This window comes from Polyodon spathula, chromosome 3, assembly GCF_017654505.1.
Source record: "Polyodon spathula isolate WHYD16114869_AA chromosome 3, ASM1765450v1, whole genome shotgun sequence".
NCBI lineage: Eukaryota > Metazoa > Chordata > Actinopteri > Acipenseriformes > Polyodontidae > Polyodon > Polyodon spathula.
The window spans coordinates 91,938,326-91,955,267 of NC_054536.1; the positions used below are offsets into that span (position 1 = coordinate 91,938,326).

General features: G+C 36.7%; 1 protein-coding gene across 6 annotated transcripts in view; it reads right to left on the reverse strand.

Annotated features, from left to right (window-relative positions):
- tbc1d5 (TBC1 domain family, member 5) overlaps window positions 1-16,942 on the reverse strand; it is a 182,565-nt gene that overhangs the window by 80,126 nt on the left and 85,497 nt on the right. For all 6 annotated transcript variants that reach the window (XM_041246405.1, XM_041246403.1, XM_041246406.1 and 3 more), the window contains 5 exons: window positions 16,763-16,871; window positions 9,105-9,194; window positions 8,947-9,021; window positions 6,284-6,351; window positions 5,765-5,867 (listed from right to left, as the gene is read on the reverse strand). In XM_041246405.1, the coding sequence (XP_041102339.1) occupies window positions 5,765-5,867; window positions 6,284-6,351; window positions 8,947-9,021; window positions 9,105-9,194; window positions 16,763-16,871 (445 nt within the window). The remainder of the gene's footprint in view (window positions 1-5,764; window positions 5,868-6,283; window positions 6,352-8,946; window positions 9,022-9,104; window positions 9,195-16,762; window positions 16,872-16,942) is intronic.

The following is a 16,942-nucleotide window of genomic DNA, read 5'->3' on the forward strand; positions in this document are numbered from 1 at the left end:
CCCTTAAAGGGGCAATAAATAATGCTTTTTAAAACTTGCTATTTCACAGGTCCATTCCCCCCAAGTAGAAGGCTTTACAGAAAAAACAATACTGGTATTACACAGTTTCATAGTGGAGTTTTGAGTGGAGTTTTCTTTCCTAGACCAGTGTTGAAAGGGTTAAACACTACCTATAATTTTGCTTTCTTATTGTATTGTAAATTAGGCCCACAGAAAATATGACTTAACCGATGCAAGTAACCTGCAAATGCATTGTTCTTGTACTTATTCAACTGTAAAGATAAAAGTAATAGTAATGAAATATCTAATGCAAAATGACAGAACTTGTCCTTGAAAAATATGTTTAATTTGGGTTCCAATAAGTAACCTTCATAAGGATACACATTCAGATGTAAATGTGAATTGTACAATTGTCAATTTTAAAATGTTATTAATGTTGTTTTTCTGCTAATTTCACAAACTACAGACACAGAAAAGGTGAGTGGCAAGTGATTGGTATAAATATATTTGTTCCATGAATAAAAAAATAAACACAATTATCTTGTCTTATCTTATCTAAGTATTTTATTGTTTGAGTACTTTTTTATAATCTAGAGTACACACATACAACCATGTAGCAAGTAATTTTGCCAGTAAATTAAATTTGACTATATTGGGAAATATGTCATATTAAAATCAATTAAACATATGAAAAACCTATGGAAAGTGTTCTTCTCTGTGCATAAATACATTAGTTTGTTGCTATTTATGCTTAGGTAGTTAACAATGATAACTAAGAAGCATTATTAAAAAAGAGATAACAACTCTAATAATTTCCTTAAGAACAAAGATAGGCCATAACAAAATATGAAGGCTAGCTGTAGGATGATGAACTCCTGCTTTCCATGTTGCTCGGTCAGGAGGAACAAACTGATCTCTTACCCAGAAATCACTGATGTAATCATTTTCGGCGCCAAAGCCCATGTCACTTTCTCCATAAAAGCCATATTACAGGTAATCTTCGTCTTCTTACCTCGTCTAATGAACCTCATACAGAGTGAACCATGTCAAAGCATTTAAGCAAGAGGGTGGTTGGTAGAAGTTAGTAGAGGAAGACACTGAATAGAGTAAAATTAGGTTGAAAACAAGACACATTCAAGTTGTAACGCTAATAAAGGTCTCTGAGGAGGCCCAGATAGCAGCATGGCAGATGTCCTCTGTTGGGCAGATTTTACTTTTGCAACTAGATTAACCCTGCCTTACTCCGTGGGATTTGATGGATCCTGAAGACGGTTTCCTTCCAAAGCTGCAACAGAACTTGATGCAGGATGAAATCGAGTTTAAATTTGTCAGTTTGGAGACAGTTTTGGCTTGGTTTTGTGATCCCTCTACTGAGATCACAGTCACTAGAAATGCAGTAGACATTTTTCTTACCTGTAGCCAGAATCCGAACTGTGGTAACCTAAACTGTTGAATACAGACTAATGCTCCCTTAAGGGATGATGTGTTTCCTTGGGGGGTCTTAGGTGGTAGCCCCACCAAACACTCTAGCTACCCTAGGGTGGGCACCTACAGAGTGACCTGCCCAGCCAGGTAGCATGTTGGAGATTGCTGCAATGAACAGCAGGTAGAGCTGAGGTACGATAATAAATGTAAATAGAAAGACTCCAAGTCATGCACTGATCTTGGATCGCATCCGATGATAGCTTCTTTCCCTTCCTCTGTATAAACCTGAAACCCCCCTTTTTTTAGACCAAGTAAGTACTTGTTCAGACAGCCCTAGCTCTTCAGTAGTTGCTCTTCAGTCTTCAGGCAGCTATCCTCAACTACAAAGTATTGGGGAAACATCGTCCCGTTGTTCTGGACAGCAGAGCACCGCTTCTGCAATTTCCCGGATCTCATAAATCCAAAACCTTTAGGCCCAGTGAGGAGCTAAAACAAGACTGGCTTCCTCTCAATGTATTATCCAAATATAGTTGGCCTATTGTCCGGGACGAGTAGTTTACATATGCCTTTGGCAGGTCTGTTACTCGTGGGGTACCCTCTGTGCCGAGTACATTCGGACGCTATTGGTAAGTCCAGCAAGTAGGTTGTCTGGATTGTGATGTCCTTTGACTTATTGACTGAAGCATGCCCTTTTTTTTGAACTGGGCAAAGGGTTTACAGCACACAGCAGATTGCTGAAAGTCGGGATGATCTTAGTGAAGGTGTTAGTTGTCACCTTGATGCTGACGGAAACTGGGAAGATAGTTAAAAGAAAAAAGGAGACAGCCCTATGTATGGTACCTGCGGTTTTGCTTCTCTTATCAGAGGAGATTACTGCTGCCAGTGCCCAGAAACTGCCGAAAAAACTGCTATTGGCCTGGCCCCTATCTAGAAGAGGCTTGACAGCTGATGGTTTGTGACCATCCTCTCCTATGTGAAATATACTCAAAATACACTTTTCCTGCAAGTGAATAGAATTGGGTTCCCAGAAATGCCAAGAGTATGCTGTAGAGAGGTGATAATTCCCTGTAGACCAATAAACCTCTGTCCTGGAAGAAAAAATGGTAAAAAAAAGTCTTCTTACTCTGCTCCAGGGTTTACCATCCTTTTTTAATTTTTTGAGAGAGAACTTGCCATCAAAAGACATCTAATGATGCATGTCTATGGCTTGTGAATGTTACTTCATTTTTTTTTTTTTTTTTAAACAACAAATACCTGGAATGGCCCCCTTCTGAAAGAACGAGAGCATGGATTGAATCTTTTGTAAAAATATGTCCATCACTGCTGTTAAACGGTTCTCTCTGTTACTGGTATTTATCCTGTGGGGTAGTCAGATCAATTTAAGTTCCAGGACCATGGGTGTGAATGTTACTTCATTTTTTTTTTTTTTTTTTTTTTAAACAACCAAAATTTGGAAATTTATTGGCGGGGGATGGATTTTGAATCTTTGACAGAAGCTTTGGTACTAACCTAGTAGAAACATTTTAGCCTCAGGTAGTACGAAATTTATTTTGCCCCTAAAGGAAAAAAAGTCCACCATCAATTTAAGTGACCAGAAATCCCTAGCTCTGCTGGAAGTGGGCTTACCTTTCCAAAGGGTACTACAATCACTGATGCCTGAAAGGCAACTGCTTGTTAAGAATCCCCCACTGGGGAATGAGCCTCTCACAACTGCTGAGCAGGATAGATCGTCTCGTCTCCTTCATATGGAACAGGGGATCCTTCAGACCAGTGTGAAGAGGGAATCCCTTTGAGAGGGGCAAATTACAGCAGTTTGATTTGTGCGTCTGCTGTGAATGTGGATTTCCTCATCTGATAACACCTCAAAACCATTACATTAGTGTCAAATGTATTAGATGTAGCCTCTAGGTAAAACACTTACACTCCAGTGTATGACTAGCATATACTAGTCGGTGTAGATGTCTGCCTGACTGTAGACAGCCTTCCCCCCAGCTTGTGTTGATATTAGGTGACCAACCTTATTAACACACCTGTTGCATGTGGAGATGGTGCTTTTCCAGATAGGTGTCAATCCACAAAGAACTTCAGTTTTGGTTGTTAACAAGTAGAACTTACCCCTTAAGATGTTAAGGAAAACATCCTCATATGTTTAAATCTGATTGTTGAAGTTAAGAGAGGATGAAATCCCTCTTAAAACAGCATTATTATATCTGTATGCAATGATTCACCAATATTTTACTATTATTATTATTTCATGTGGCAGATGCCTTATACAAGGCGACTACAGGAGTTACAGGGTAGGTTTGGCTATTGAACTTGAGGTTGAAATCCCACTTACCACAGCATCAGCATATCTGCATGTAATGATTTACCAATATTTTATATTATTAGTTTATTTGGCAGACACCTTTTACAAGGTGACAGGGCAAATATATAGCCCAATAGGTCTCCAGACTGCTTTCTATAAATTGTATTTATTTACTGGTACAGGAACCATACCTATTTGGGTCTGGTACCTGTTAAAGTCTGGGTCCTTGCGTTGTGAGACATGAAACATTCTCATCCCAGCATCAGCATACATGTATGCAGGTGATTCCTCCATATAGCCCGTTACATCTCCAGAACACCTCATAGAAGTGGAACCCTTTAGAGGTTTTCTTATCCTCTGCCTCAGTAGATGCTCCAGGAATCATCTACTCAGGACTCTGTATTTGACAATCAGGAGAGGGTGAAACCCTCTTACTGCGTCAGCATAGCTGCACAACTGTGTATTCCACCCTGGCCTTGTCAGGGCAGGAGTCAGTGACATCACTGAAAATCAACTTTTCTTTTTCTTCTCCCACTGTGCAGGGAAGCATACTAAACTACTCCCATAGGGAAAGATGGCAGCACCCTTGTCAGAGCATTGGAATAGCCGGTATAAAAACTATTTTGTTATCTTGTCTTGTGCAGTTCTGAGCCCAGCATGTTTAAGGAGGAAGACCAGCTTTGTCTGGTTGTAGCTGGAACAACAGAGCCCTTGTCTTCTGTGCTGGTGATCTCAATATCTAACGCACTTAAATATAGATCTCTGATACACTGAGCAGGACAACACACTGTCTATTGGAGTGGAGTGGGGGCAGCTACATAAAACAGCACAACTAACTGAAATCTAGAAGAGCACACAATAAACAAATAATAAACGAAAACACAAACGCCTCTACTTCCTCCATACCCAAGCAAATGATATGAAAAATTTGGATAATTGGTTATGATGTGGGCTTTTATGGAGGAAGTGACACAAGATTTGGTGCTGAAAAGGATTACATTAATGATCTTTGGGTAAGAGATCAATTTGTTCCTCCTGAAACAAGCAACATGGAGAGCAGGAGTTCACTCTGTGTGGAGTTCATCAGACAAGGTAAGAAGCTGAAATTATTAAGGGTGTTCTAAGCAACTCTGTTCACTTGTCTAAATTTGGTGGAAAAGACAAAATGCATGCTTTTGCTAGGCCTTTCTTGTTTTTCTTTTAGCTAGAAACAGTTGATCTCCATATTTTGTTCTGCCTCACTTTTCATTATTTACATCGTGCCTCAGCAGTCTGTGTGAGAGTTAATCGCTGTTTCTTAGGTACTTTCACGTGTGGTGTAGTCCTTCGGTACAGAAGCCAGACAATATTGCTGCTTGTACCAATGTTAGGAATGTATGCTGCTTAATCTTTAAGCTTTTAATATATATATATATATATATATATATATATATATATATATATATAGATATTAAATAATTTATTTTATTAAACAAGTGGGAATTTTATTCGTGAACCGTTAAGTGGTGTTTGAGAACAACAAAATCATAAACTGTCTCAATGCCTGCCCCTAAAGTCCACATCTAAAATGTCACAATGAATTTGAACATATCACATACATTTTCTTCTTATAACATAATTTATTACTCTTTTTAAATTTATTTAAAATAATGATGCACACTAGAAAAAAAAAAAAATCAGCATAGTAAAAAAAGGTTCCACTGCAGGAACTACAGCCTTCACGTGAACAAAAGATGCAACTTCCTGATTGCTAGCTGTTAATTGCGGGGGGAAAAAAACACCTACTGCGAATTTCAAAATTCTGATGGGTTTGTTATAGCAAAACAATAAGTATGTTTCCTGAAAGCAACACTTGACAATATAGGGTTACGTTATTGCTACAATAAATGTATAATATTTGTGTTTGGGTAAAGGCCAAAATGAACCGTGTCAAAATCTACCCGCTACAATGTACCTTGCACACCATTTAGCAAATATTTAAAACACAACAATGTTTGGCTAATTAGGAGAACATGAGTAACTTTTGAGTACCTGCTTATAAAGTAACTGTTCATTTTCACGAGCATAACAGAACAGAATGTCTGTAAGCATGTCTCGAACACTTTCTTGCTGGAAATACTGCATTTCAGGAAACCTGCAACAGAAGAAACATGCTGCAATACAACAGGTTACCTGTCCACATATCGGAGTTCATCCCACAAGCTTGAACTTCTGTACTACACAGTGGAGACATGATGGTTCTACATGGGTAATGCAAAACTAATATCACATTGATTATTTTCATGCTTTCTGTTCATCCTACTCAAATTCATATTTGCTTTTTTCCTATAGCCTATTCTGCTTAGTGCTCATGAACTTACTATAGATTGAAGAAAAAAATAAAATTATGCTATTTTCATAAATACCATGTGTTCAATCGCACAACCCTAATCCATTAACAGACATTTTTCAGTTAATCTTGCATGTATCAAAATGTTTCAGATGATGAGTACATTTCTCTTGAGAATAACTGTTGTTTCAGGCATTAAGCACAAGAAAAAAAACTCTTACGTTCTCATGACGTCTTGGTGAACCATCCCCCTCAGTTCTTTATCTTGGAAGAATTTGTTCCAAAGGCTCTAAGTTTGTTGTTATTTTTTTTGAAGAAAAATTTAAAACAGATGTTTTTCAGATAACTCAATAACTAGTTTAACAATCAATACATGCTAATATACAAAACATACATTTTAAACTGTGGTTATTACAAAAACACATATTACACCAAGCTGTATTTTGACACTGTGAAAATAATTCGCCTTTGCAGAACTTATTCTAAAACATTCAGGTAGGTGTACTAAGATTGACCAGTCGCAGCGCAAACACACCGCAATTTGTATTTTTGCTGAGACGCTTAGCAAATATATGCTTTGTCGTATGTACTAAGAGACAATATGTTAATAAAAAGAGTCGCAATATATTAATTTAAATGTGTTGCGTCTTAGCAAGATCTCTAACGTTGCAAGAGTCGTGCAACATTGTTCGAATAAACAGTGGGAGTTGAGCTGTGGTTTGCTGCAGCACAGCGTGCCCGAAGGTCTATACATGCAAGGGCAAGCATCAAAATAACATTGCTTTTGTTAAATGTAAACGACATCTGTACAATGCACTCTGTTCCGTCTTCATTTTACCCATTTTAATACCATCAGATTCTACAGTGGGGCCCCCACCTCTACCCCAAATAGAAAAAAATGCGTTTCTATCAGAAAGCTTTTCATAAATCAAACAGTAGCCCCTCACTAAACCGGATATGTTTGACGACATTAGGCGGTGTCGGGTTTAAAAAAATAAAATCGCACACACATACATTTATAGTGCTCAGTGTATTTTAAATGTATAAATCACTGCACTGAAATAACACTAATGTGTTCTGGGTAGGCTACACATTACATTATTAAGACAAATATAAATCTGTACAGTACGCTTACACAGTACAATAGTAAAATCAAATGAACACCTAGCACACTTCCTTTTTACTTTAGAGTCCTGCATTGGGTAGGGTGCCCGTGCCTCGTTGGATTTGTTGCTTGCAAAACCTGTCACTATTTTTTTTATGAGCGACAGCCACAAAACTGGTCATCTCTGCGAAAGCACAGGTGTAGCTCCCTTTCAACTGGTGGCACGAAAGGAATAGACAGGTATTTTATAGTAATGTAATTAGAAATAGTTAATGTTACAATGTTAAAATATATGCAGACCACTAGAGAAAGTTACCATGTTGTATAGCCTATTGCCTAAACTCAATCTGTGTAAAATGGTAAATATATCTGTCTGTGAATGTGAGAGTTAGTCCATGCAGGCAGTAGGTAAAGGACGAACACTTGTGGGTTCAGGTCAGGTTGCAGGTCTTATTAAAGTGGGTCGGATCAGGTCACGGGTAAGAAGACGATGTTGCAGCGGGTTGTGGGTTCAGGTCGGGTCCTGTAGTGACGGGCCCGGGTCAGAAGCGGGACCAGTGCAGGACTCTGCATTGGCGTACAATGCGAGTAAGATTATTTTAAATTGAAACAAAATTATTTTAGCTTTTTATTATTATTATTATTATTATTAAACTTGGCAGCCTAGACAACTAACACAAAATAGATTATGGTGCCACACTGACAAGTTATGATACGTACAGGAGAACAGCCAATTCTCGTTAATACGAATTTCAATGGACCAGCAACAAATTCTGCATTATACCACTAATTAGTACTATCATTGGTAGCCTATAAACCTCATGTATACTGTCCATTTTTATTTAAGTTAGTTAGGGGTGCAGTGCTAAACTGTGCAATTATAAACCACCTGCATATTAATAGAATAGGTTTCCTATTTCTATACAGATGTTCAGAATGAGCTGGAGGGGTTAGCGGCACAAGTGTGCAGTCTATTGCTCCCAACACGTTGGGGAAACATGTCATAGAAATTTGTCTTCAAGGCTTGCAAGCACACCCTCCTTTTAGGGAAAAATAGGTATTTGGCTGTTCACCTTAAATGCATTATGCACAACTGACAACACACAAGAAAAAGCGGACTGGGAAATGCCAGCAATGATTGCAACTGTTTAAAACATGCTTCCAAAAATTCTTAACCAACAGATGCAATTTAAGTGTTTGCCTGTTATAATGTTTAAGAACCCTCACCCACTTTTTCAGAATTTATACAGAAACACCCATTACTACATATTCATCTATGCTTGAACTGCAAACAAAAACTGCTGCAGCAAAGCATTCCCTAACTAGCACTGCGACTGTTTAGTACATTTCACCCAGGACTTTGATTTGTTATTAACATTATATTGCATTTTTAAATCAAGTGTCTCCAGGATGTCACCTGTCTCCTGTCCTTTGGATTTACTCTGAGTTTACACTGAATTTTACACTGGATGCACTTGATTCAAATTCAAGGCTTGACCACCCATTTACAAGTACCATCTGTTTTGCCTGCATGGCCCGATCTTAATTGCATTAAGCACAATTACACAACTTGCCCTGCAGATACTGGAGATTATTCTTTCTGAAGAATAAGAATAATTCCATAATGTAGGGATTTCTTAGCTCATTGAAAAGTCTGTTTTAAAAATAAATAAATAAATAAATAAAAGTACAGTAACACACATGTTACATTAGACATTATATACTTTTCAATGAGTTGAGGTTTCAGGTGAGAAAAAAATTAAAACAATTGAAACTCACCCCTTCATCCTGAGATAGTGGATTGTTCACAACCAAGTCATGCTTCCCAGCAGCTTTTCGAGGGTTGATTATATGCTTTCAGGGGGGAAAAATGTCAATATTAGACATAAATACAACTACAATTTTTTTTTTTTTTCAATAAATATTTTGATACTTACAGTTTGTTTTATCTTATCATACTGGGCTCTCAACTCCACTGTCTTATTTATCCATTGGCTTTTGTCTTCAGGAAGAGCATCAAGATAAAGCTGTCAACAGTTACACAAAATAAATATTTAACCACAGGGATCTCAAAGATGTTTAGCTTTTTAATTGTTACAGTAATACTATATAGACTATGATTGCTGCAGCTCAACTGCACAGTAAACACTCAAATCTCCAACAAAACATAAAATCATCCAAAAAAACAACAGCAATAGCAGTTAACAATAAAGAAGGAACAAGCTAACCTGAAAGCTTGAGCTGAAATGGCTAAAATGACCAAACAAAAGAGCACACAGGCGCATACTGTACAGGAAGGTCCTCGCGATCGTGGAACACGGTATATTCCAGTGGTTCTCAAATGTTTTTGTTCGTGGACCACCTGAATGTATTTATTTTTCTCTTGGTGGACCACACAATAAACAGTATAGCTTACTGAAAAATAAGCACACAGAAAAGCAATATAATATTAAGAATAACCATAGATGTGCCTTCTTTCTTTTAATGCAATGGGTGGGCCTGTTTCTGTGAGCAAAGTTACTTTAAGACTGGAGTTTTAAAGAACGATTCTAGTTTACTTTTCATTTAAATGAATTTACCCAGAGGGAAAAAAAGGATTGTTTTATTTTTAAATTGATAATTACATAAGAAATTGACTGATGTGAATTAATAATCTGTGAAGTTACATCCATGAGGTACCAGCAGTCGGAGATACGAATCTTCAGCTATAGTATAATCTTTATTTATAAAATAGAATGTTTAGATGCTGAACGTTGACTGCCTGTTGAGAATTTGTAATGTGCAGTTAAAATAGTACAATACACAGCGGAACTTATTTTTGCCGAAGCATTAATTAATAAATAATTTGATTAATACATTATCAATACACAACATATCAACTCACAATAAATATATACACTGTTGCGAGCCGCCTTTTAAAGTTTTTAAAAATGAGTGACATCAATAAAAACAGCTGGTGTTTTTATTGATGTTCAGCCTCTCGAACAGAAAACCCACCCCCAACTCTCTGATTGCTTAATGTAGTGTCAAGATGTAACACAGCTGTTATATGGTTCCAAGATTTTTTTTTTCACCTAGCGTGTGCAAGTGATCTAGTCTGCCAGCGGTGCAATCAATCCTTATCGTTAAAGGCACAGAAGCATCTGCAAGATGGGTGGCGACAGACACTTAGCTGGGTACCTGCCCAGCTGAAAAGGCCTGGGGAGAACCCTGAGCTTTGTTATGTTAGTCTCCGTGCTGATCTCAATTGCTACGTAAACGGTGCTGACATAAACCGCAGCGATAGCCTGTTAGTGACCAGGCACTTAAAAATGTTAATAATGTATTTCTGTATCAGCTTCTCCAGGTCAGCGATATTAATGCGTGGACAGTGAACTCTGTCTTTGCCTCCTTTTCTGTATCTTCAATAAAAATATATGACTGGCATTTTTAAATGCTTAGTCACAAACAAGGCTAACATTGCGGGTTATGGAGTGATTGAGACCTGCATGGAGGCTTCATTCATTTTCATTAATTACAATAAATGGAAACATTGAAAACCTCCAGTTTAATGTCACAACAAATAGAACCTTGTTTGAGGGACTATTTCTTTCTCCAAAATGGAAGGATATATAATAAAATTGTTCTTTAAAAAAAATAAATAATAATTATTGTATCCATTTTATAAGTGGGATAACACACTCCAGGGCTTGTGCGTTGTGTTGTATTAACATACAGCTTTGCTTCGTGCCTCCAACCCAACTACAGTGGTATGTTAATGCAACACAATTACTTTACAAGCTGCTATGTTGACTGCACTGCACAAAAACTCCCTAGTAAATAAAGAATACATTTTAGACACTCCAAAATTATATATGAATGAGAGTTTAGATATTTTTTTTTAACTTGGCTATATTCTTCATGTATTATTTTCTTCCTGCTTCTGTAGCTGTTTTTAAGGTCTCAAATTTTGGGTTTGCAATGGGATCTAAAAACTATGCTGCCGCTTCCTTTCTGTAATTATGTAAATCTTTCCACAGACCACCTGGGAACCAGTGGACCACCAGAGGTCAGCAGTGTTCTGCAATCTATAACGTGCACCCAATAAATTCCTAAATAGTGGGTTAAAAATCCTTAGTTTAGTCCAGTTGTTCAGATTTTAAGTGTGGAACTAACATGTGTCTTTTAAATGCAATAAAGTGAAAAACTGGCAGAGAGCACGATGAAAGTAGTTCTGTAGTTAGGAGAAAAGAACACTGACTGCTAACGACTTGACAGGTATAAACCCACTAGAATACAGCATGGATTTACCCCAGCGTTTTCCTTTTTAAATTGGCAAAACATGCTTTGATTATTTCCCTTTCTTTTTGTGCTTTGTCTTGACTATTGATTTGCTGCCAAGAAAGTGGTGGTTCTTAAACGTGGCACTCCCAGTGTTTAAGACATTCTTTTTTATGCTATTAGTGCACAGGACATGCAGTATGGCATATTGTTTTAACTACTGGAAACTCTCAGCATGCAATACTCTGAGTGTTCCTGAATTATAAGAATATCTGGACTTAAATAAGGGGGTTAAAGTCTAACAACAAGGGTTTTCATCCATAACTGCCCCACTAACAGTAAATATAACAATGCAGCAGGCTATAACATTGCAATCTGACACATTATTCTGATTCCCAGTATTTAAAAAAAAAAAAAATGTTTCAAATAGTATATTGGACTTGACACAGTGGCAAGTATTAATATACTTTTAGATGCACATAAGGGACTCCTTTCTGTGCAAAACTAATATTTCGTAGATCTGCACACTTTGAATATTATATTTTTTCAGGGGTTATATCATTTAGTACAGTGGTATTCAACTCTGGCCATCAAGATCCAATCCAGTCCAGGTTTTTACTCTAAGCAGGTTCTAATGTAGTTAACTGAAGCTTAAAAGGCAATTAACTCATTGAGGACCTGTTTGGAATAAAGACCTGGACTGGAATGTATCTCGGGGGCCAGAGTTGAGTACCACTGGTTAAGTATAATGGATTAATCTGTGCATATGGAAGACAGATAATAGATTGCATATCTTTTAACTTTAGCTTTCAACTTTTCTGCTATTGTCTTTCAACTATAGATCCTGGCCACTTCATTAGGAACACAACCCCAATTTTTATATTTTTATATATATATATATATATATATATATATATATATATATATATATATATATATATTGGATGAATTCAAAGTTGCTTCTTCTCATAATAAATCAGGTGGTGCATTGAAGCCCCTGAGTGACAATCTAATAGCTTACAGTATGGGCAGAATTAAAGACGTTTGTAAGGGGCATGAAAGTACTACATGTGCCTCAGTGTCTGGCTGCAGCTGGGACTACTTGCATCCTTTGTGGCAAACCTCCTGAAAGACAACTGCCAAGCAGTCTGTATGCAATCAGATGCAGCTATAAACCATCATGGGAAACCTCTGAAGCAAATGGTAAGATCAATTCCAATAAATGAAAGAAATGAACCACCTATATCCAACCAGTAAGCCTTAGCAGGAGGGCCGAAGAGAGTGGGTGTGTTCAGAAGGTCGGACATAAACTAGGCGGTGACACCAAACTTCTGTAGGCAAAGTAAGAATTTTAAAATCTGTATGAAATGTTATGTGGTGTCAATGTAATAAATACAAGACACTGTCATTTGCACACACTTGCATATTTTAGAAATACTTTTCCCAGCTCACAGTTAATTGCAGTGGGCCAACATAAACAAAAGTCCCTCCGACTGTCTGTCCCTCTTGCTGTTTTATAAAATTATAAACAAAAACTCTTGTGCGATACCCACAATTGAACTTGAGTTTTTGAAAAATTGACTAAAATATGTACCGAATACAAAGCTAATATATCAAAGTGTGATGATTTATCTGGGATATGGAAGCCATGTCAGGTAAAATGTCAAAGTGAAAGGTACTGTTAGATTTTTCAAGGGGAGTATCATACACAGTAAAAATACAAAGACAGCATCACAAATTCTGAGCTGTTGAAGAAACAGCCACAGCAGCTGATTTTCAAGAATTTACAAGTTCCTCTTCTGAAAAATAACAGCTGGTGATTGTATACAGAGCGACACTTAGTTAAAAAGTATATTGTCACCCATCATAGTTTCAGATACAATTGATAAACCCTTTTCTGTAGTTGGGGTGTAACCAACTCAAAAAAGTAAGGCTCTGTTTGAAACTGGCTCCTAGACAACATACAGTACCTTAGATGGCTAATTCAGTCCAAGTACAGCAACAGATAGCAAACTACTATCCCAGTCACAGACAGATCTTCACAAGGTGGTCATCCAGAGTGCATAGTAATTTATCTCGAAAGAATGCAAGAGATGATAATGGAAAAAAAAGGACTTTCTGGTCTCAAAGTAGGCAATACCTTTAAATGGATTTCATAATGCACTGCTGCTCGTTATCATTCAGGCACAAATTAACAAAAACAACAACAAAAACCTAATCAACCAGATGTGCGAAAATACACAAGCTTCAAAAGATTTAAGTTTAATCTGAATTTTTTAAACTTGAAATTGCATTCATTTAAAATATAGTTATTGCGAAGTGAGAAATCATACTCCCTCACAGATGGTGCATAAATCATCAAGTAATTAAAATGATCTTTCTCAAATATTGAATATCCTCCACAGACCAGCTGGCAATCACAGAGAATACACAGGTTCCAAGGTATTGTTCAAGGGCATGGCGACTAGGATGCAAGGCAGTGGAGGCCTGTTCCTCAAACATGCAAAGGGCTTCGCTTTCTTTTCTTGCTTTACTGCTTGTTTCTTTTATGTTTTGGGAACTTGGGAAAAATGTGATCCAATATATACCGAATACGACATCAAAAGGTGAACACTTTTAAAAAATTATTTTACAGATTACATTAAAACACATTTCTTACAAAATTAGAGACACCCTATGAACAACATATTAACGTATTATAAATCACATGAATGAAGATACTCAGGAATAGCTTCAAAATAAAAAAAAAAACATTTTTATTTTTGTATAAACACAGATCCTTCACCGAGAAATTGTAATAATTTATTCTGGGGGGTTAAATACCAACAGTAAACTGGAAATCACAGCCTAGCTTTAAATACCTTCATAACCTACATAGAACTTTAGAATTCCACCATGAGCTTTTATAAGTGCTTAAAAATGCTAACTGAATACAAGTAAATTATCCTGTTTCTATTAACTCTTCCAAATTAATTTATTTAATGCTTATTACCCAATGATTACATTTGTACCGTAAAACTTTAAATAAATGCCCCAGCGTTTATTTACAATATGTGCCAGTAGCCCCGGCGACTATTTCAGACTCTGCGTTTATTATGTAAGATCACTAACAACTGCTAATACTTCAGATGCAACCATGAAAAAGCTGCCTGCACACAACCTTATAGAAACAACATAAGTAAATTACAACATTCCAGCAACAACATTAAAGGTTGTGTCAATAACAGTTTGTATTGTAATAATAATAAAAACAGTAAAATCCACTAAAGACAGTCCTGTAAATATTTATTGCAGCACAATAAAAAAAAAAAAAAAAAAAACATGGTTTTAAAATTAATAAAAGCAGTATCATCTTTATTAACACATATTACATTTACTGTTCATCCTCAAAACGTGTACATTGGTAAGCATGGACAATCGATGAAAAATTAACCAGCAACGAATCTTCATTGCAAAACAACTGCATGAAATACTGTGTTAATACGAAAAATAAGTGCATACTGTTGGCCCACAACACACTCAAAAATGCTTCAGACTGTTTAAATATTAACAATAAAATCAATACAAGTACCAGTTTTATCACAAAACTAAAACTAATTTGTTTTTATAATGTGTACATTGATAACTAAGAACGCTGGAAAAGGAGCAAAATACGAATATTAACTGCGTAGTCTTCTTTGTTCACATATGACATGTCTTTTAAACCAGGAATAATTCTGGTCGCTCTTCTTTGCACTCTTTCTAGAGCAGCAATATCCTATATTTATGGTATATTTATTTGTAATGTGAAGCACTTTGGGATGCCTTGGCATGAAAGGCATCCCAAAGTGCTATACAAAATAAATTTGATTGATTGATATCCTTTTTGTAGTGAGTTGACCAGAACTTAACACAGTATCCTAGATGAGGTCTTACTAATGCATTGTAACGTTTTAACATTACTTCCCTTGATTTAAATTCAATACTTTTCACTATATATCCAAGCATTTTGTTGGCCTTTTTTTATAGATTCCCCACATTGTCTAGATGAGGACATTTCTGAGTAAACGTAAAAAAATTAAATTAAACATTTATAATGCACATTTTTATTGACTGCATGCGGTACCTTACACTTTTCTATATTAAACGGCATTTGCCATGTCTGCCCAGTTCTGAATGCTGTATAGATCATTTTGAATGACCTTTGCTGCTGCCACTCCTCATATTTTTGTGTCTGTGGCAGGCTGGCGAGTGGAAAGAGGCCCAGAGACAGACTGCAGTTCAAAAAAATAACTATTTATTATAAATAAACACAAAAATGAAAGGGCACAAGGGCCAAAACAAAGCAATTTAAACACAAAGAAAGACAAAAAGCAAAACTTACAAAAATAACAATTTCCAGGCTGGGCAATGCCTTCACTGGATTCAAACTTTCCAAACAACCAAAAAAAAAAAAACCAACCTGCTTCCTCAGCTCCCTCTCTCCAAATGAGAAGCAGAGGCCTCCTTTTATATCAGGTGGCTGGGCGCTGATTGATCGTTAATCAACCTAATCAACTAATCAACCCCAGCCACCTGAACATAATAAACCCAGGCAGGTAGGGGAAGTTAACCCCATCCCTTCCAATTAAAGGGCAGAGCTTTGCTCTGCCACAGTGTCGTCTGCACATTTAACAAGTTTGCTTACTATACCAGAATCTAAGTCATTAATGTAGATTAGGAATAGCAGAGGACCTAATAATGATCCCTGTGATACTCCACTGGTTACCTTGTTCCATTTTCAGGTTTCTCCTCTAATCAGTACCTTCTATTTTCTACATGTTAACCACTCCCTAATCCATATACATGCATTTTCTTGAATCCCTACTGCGTTCAGCTTGAGATTTAACCTTTTACACAAGAATATGTCAAAAGCTTTCTGGAAATCTAAATAAACCACGTCATATGCTTTGCAATTATCCATTGTCGATGTTGCATCCTCCAAAAAAATGCAATTTATCTTTGTTTCAGAATAAGCAAGTGGATCGGAAAACATTAAAACAAAATGTAAAAACAGTTGCTTTTTGTAAATAATAGTACATATGAAACCACCATTCTCTGTCCCCCTGATCGGCTGCAACATTTATTTTTTCCAATTACATTCACTCAAAAAAAAAGAAAAAAAAAGTTAAACTGCAACCACATCACAAAGACAGCCTGCAATATATTTACATAAACAAGCCATGAACCTTTGCTGCTAGTTTGGTTGTGCTGACAACCAATACAAAAACGAATCGCGTCATGGAAGTGTAACTTCTATAAATACACACACGTCTCACAACACAGTAAAACATTTTCCTATTAATTTCCTCCTTACCTTCCAGCAAACACTGCGGTACCTGCTGCTCCTCAGCTGCCCACTGAGCCCTTTCTGTCGGATTCTAGCCAGGTAATTACAGTTTAAAAATAATTCTTCCCATTCTTTTCTAGAAAAACGAGAACAAAAGACAAATTCTGACAAATAATGTTTTCAAATCTTCTTGAGAATTGGTGGTAC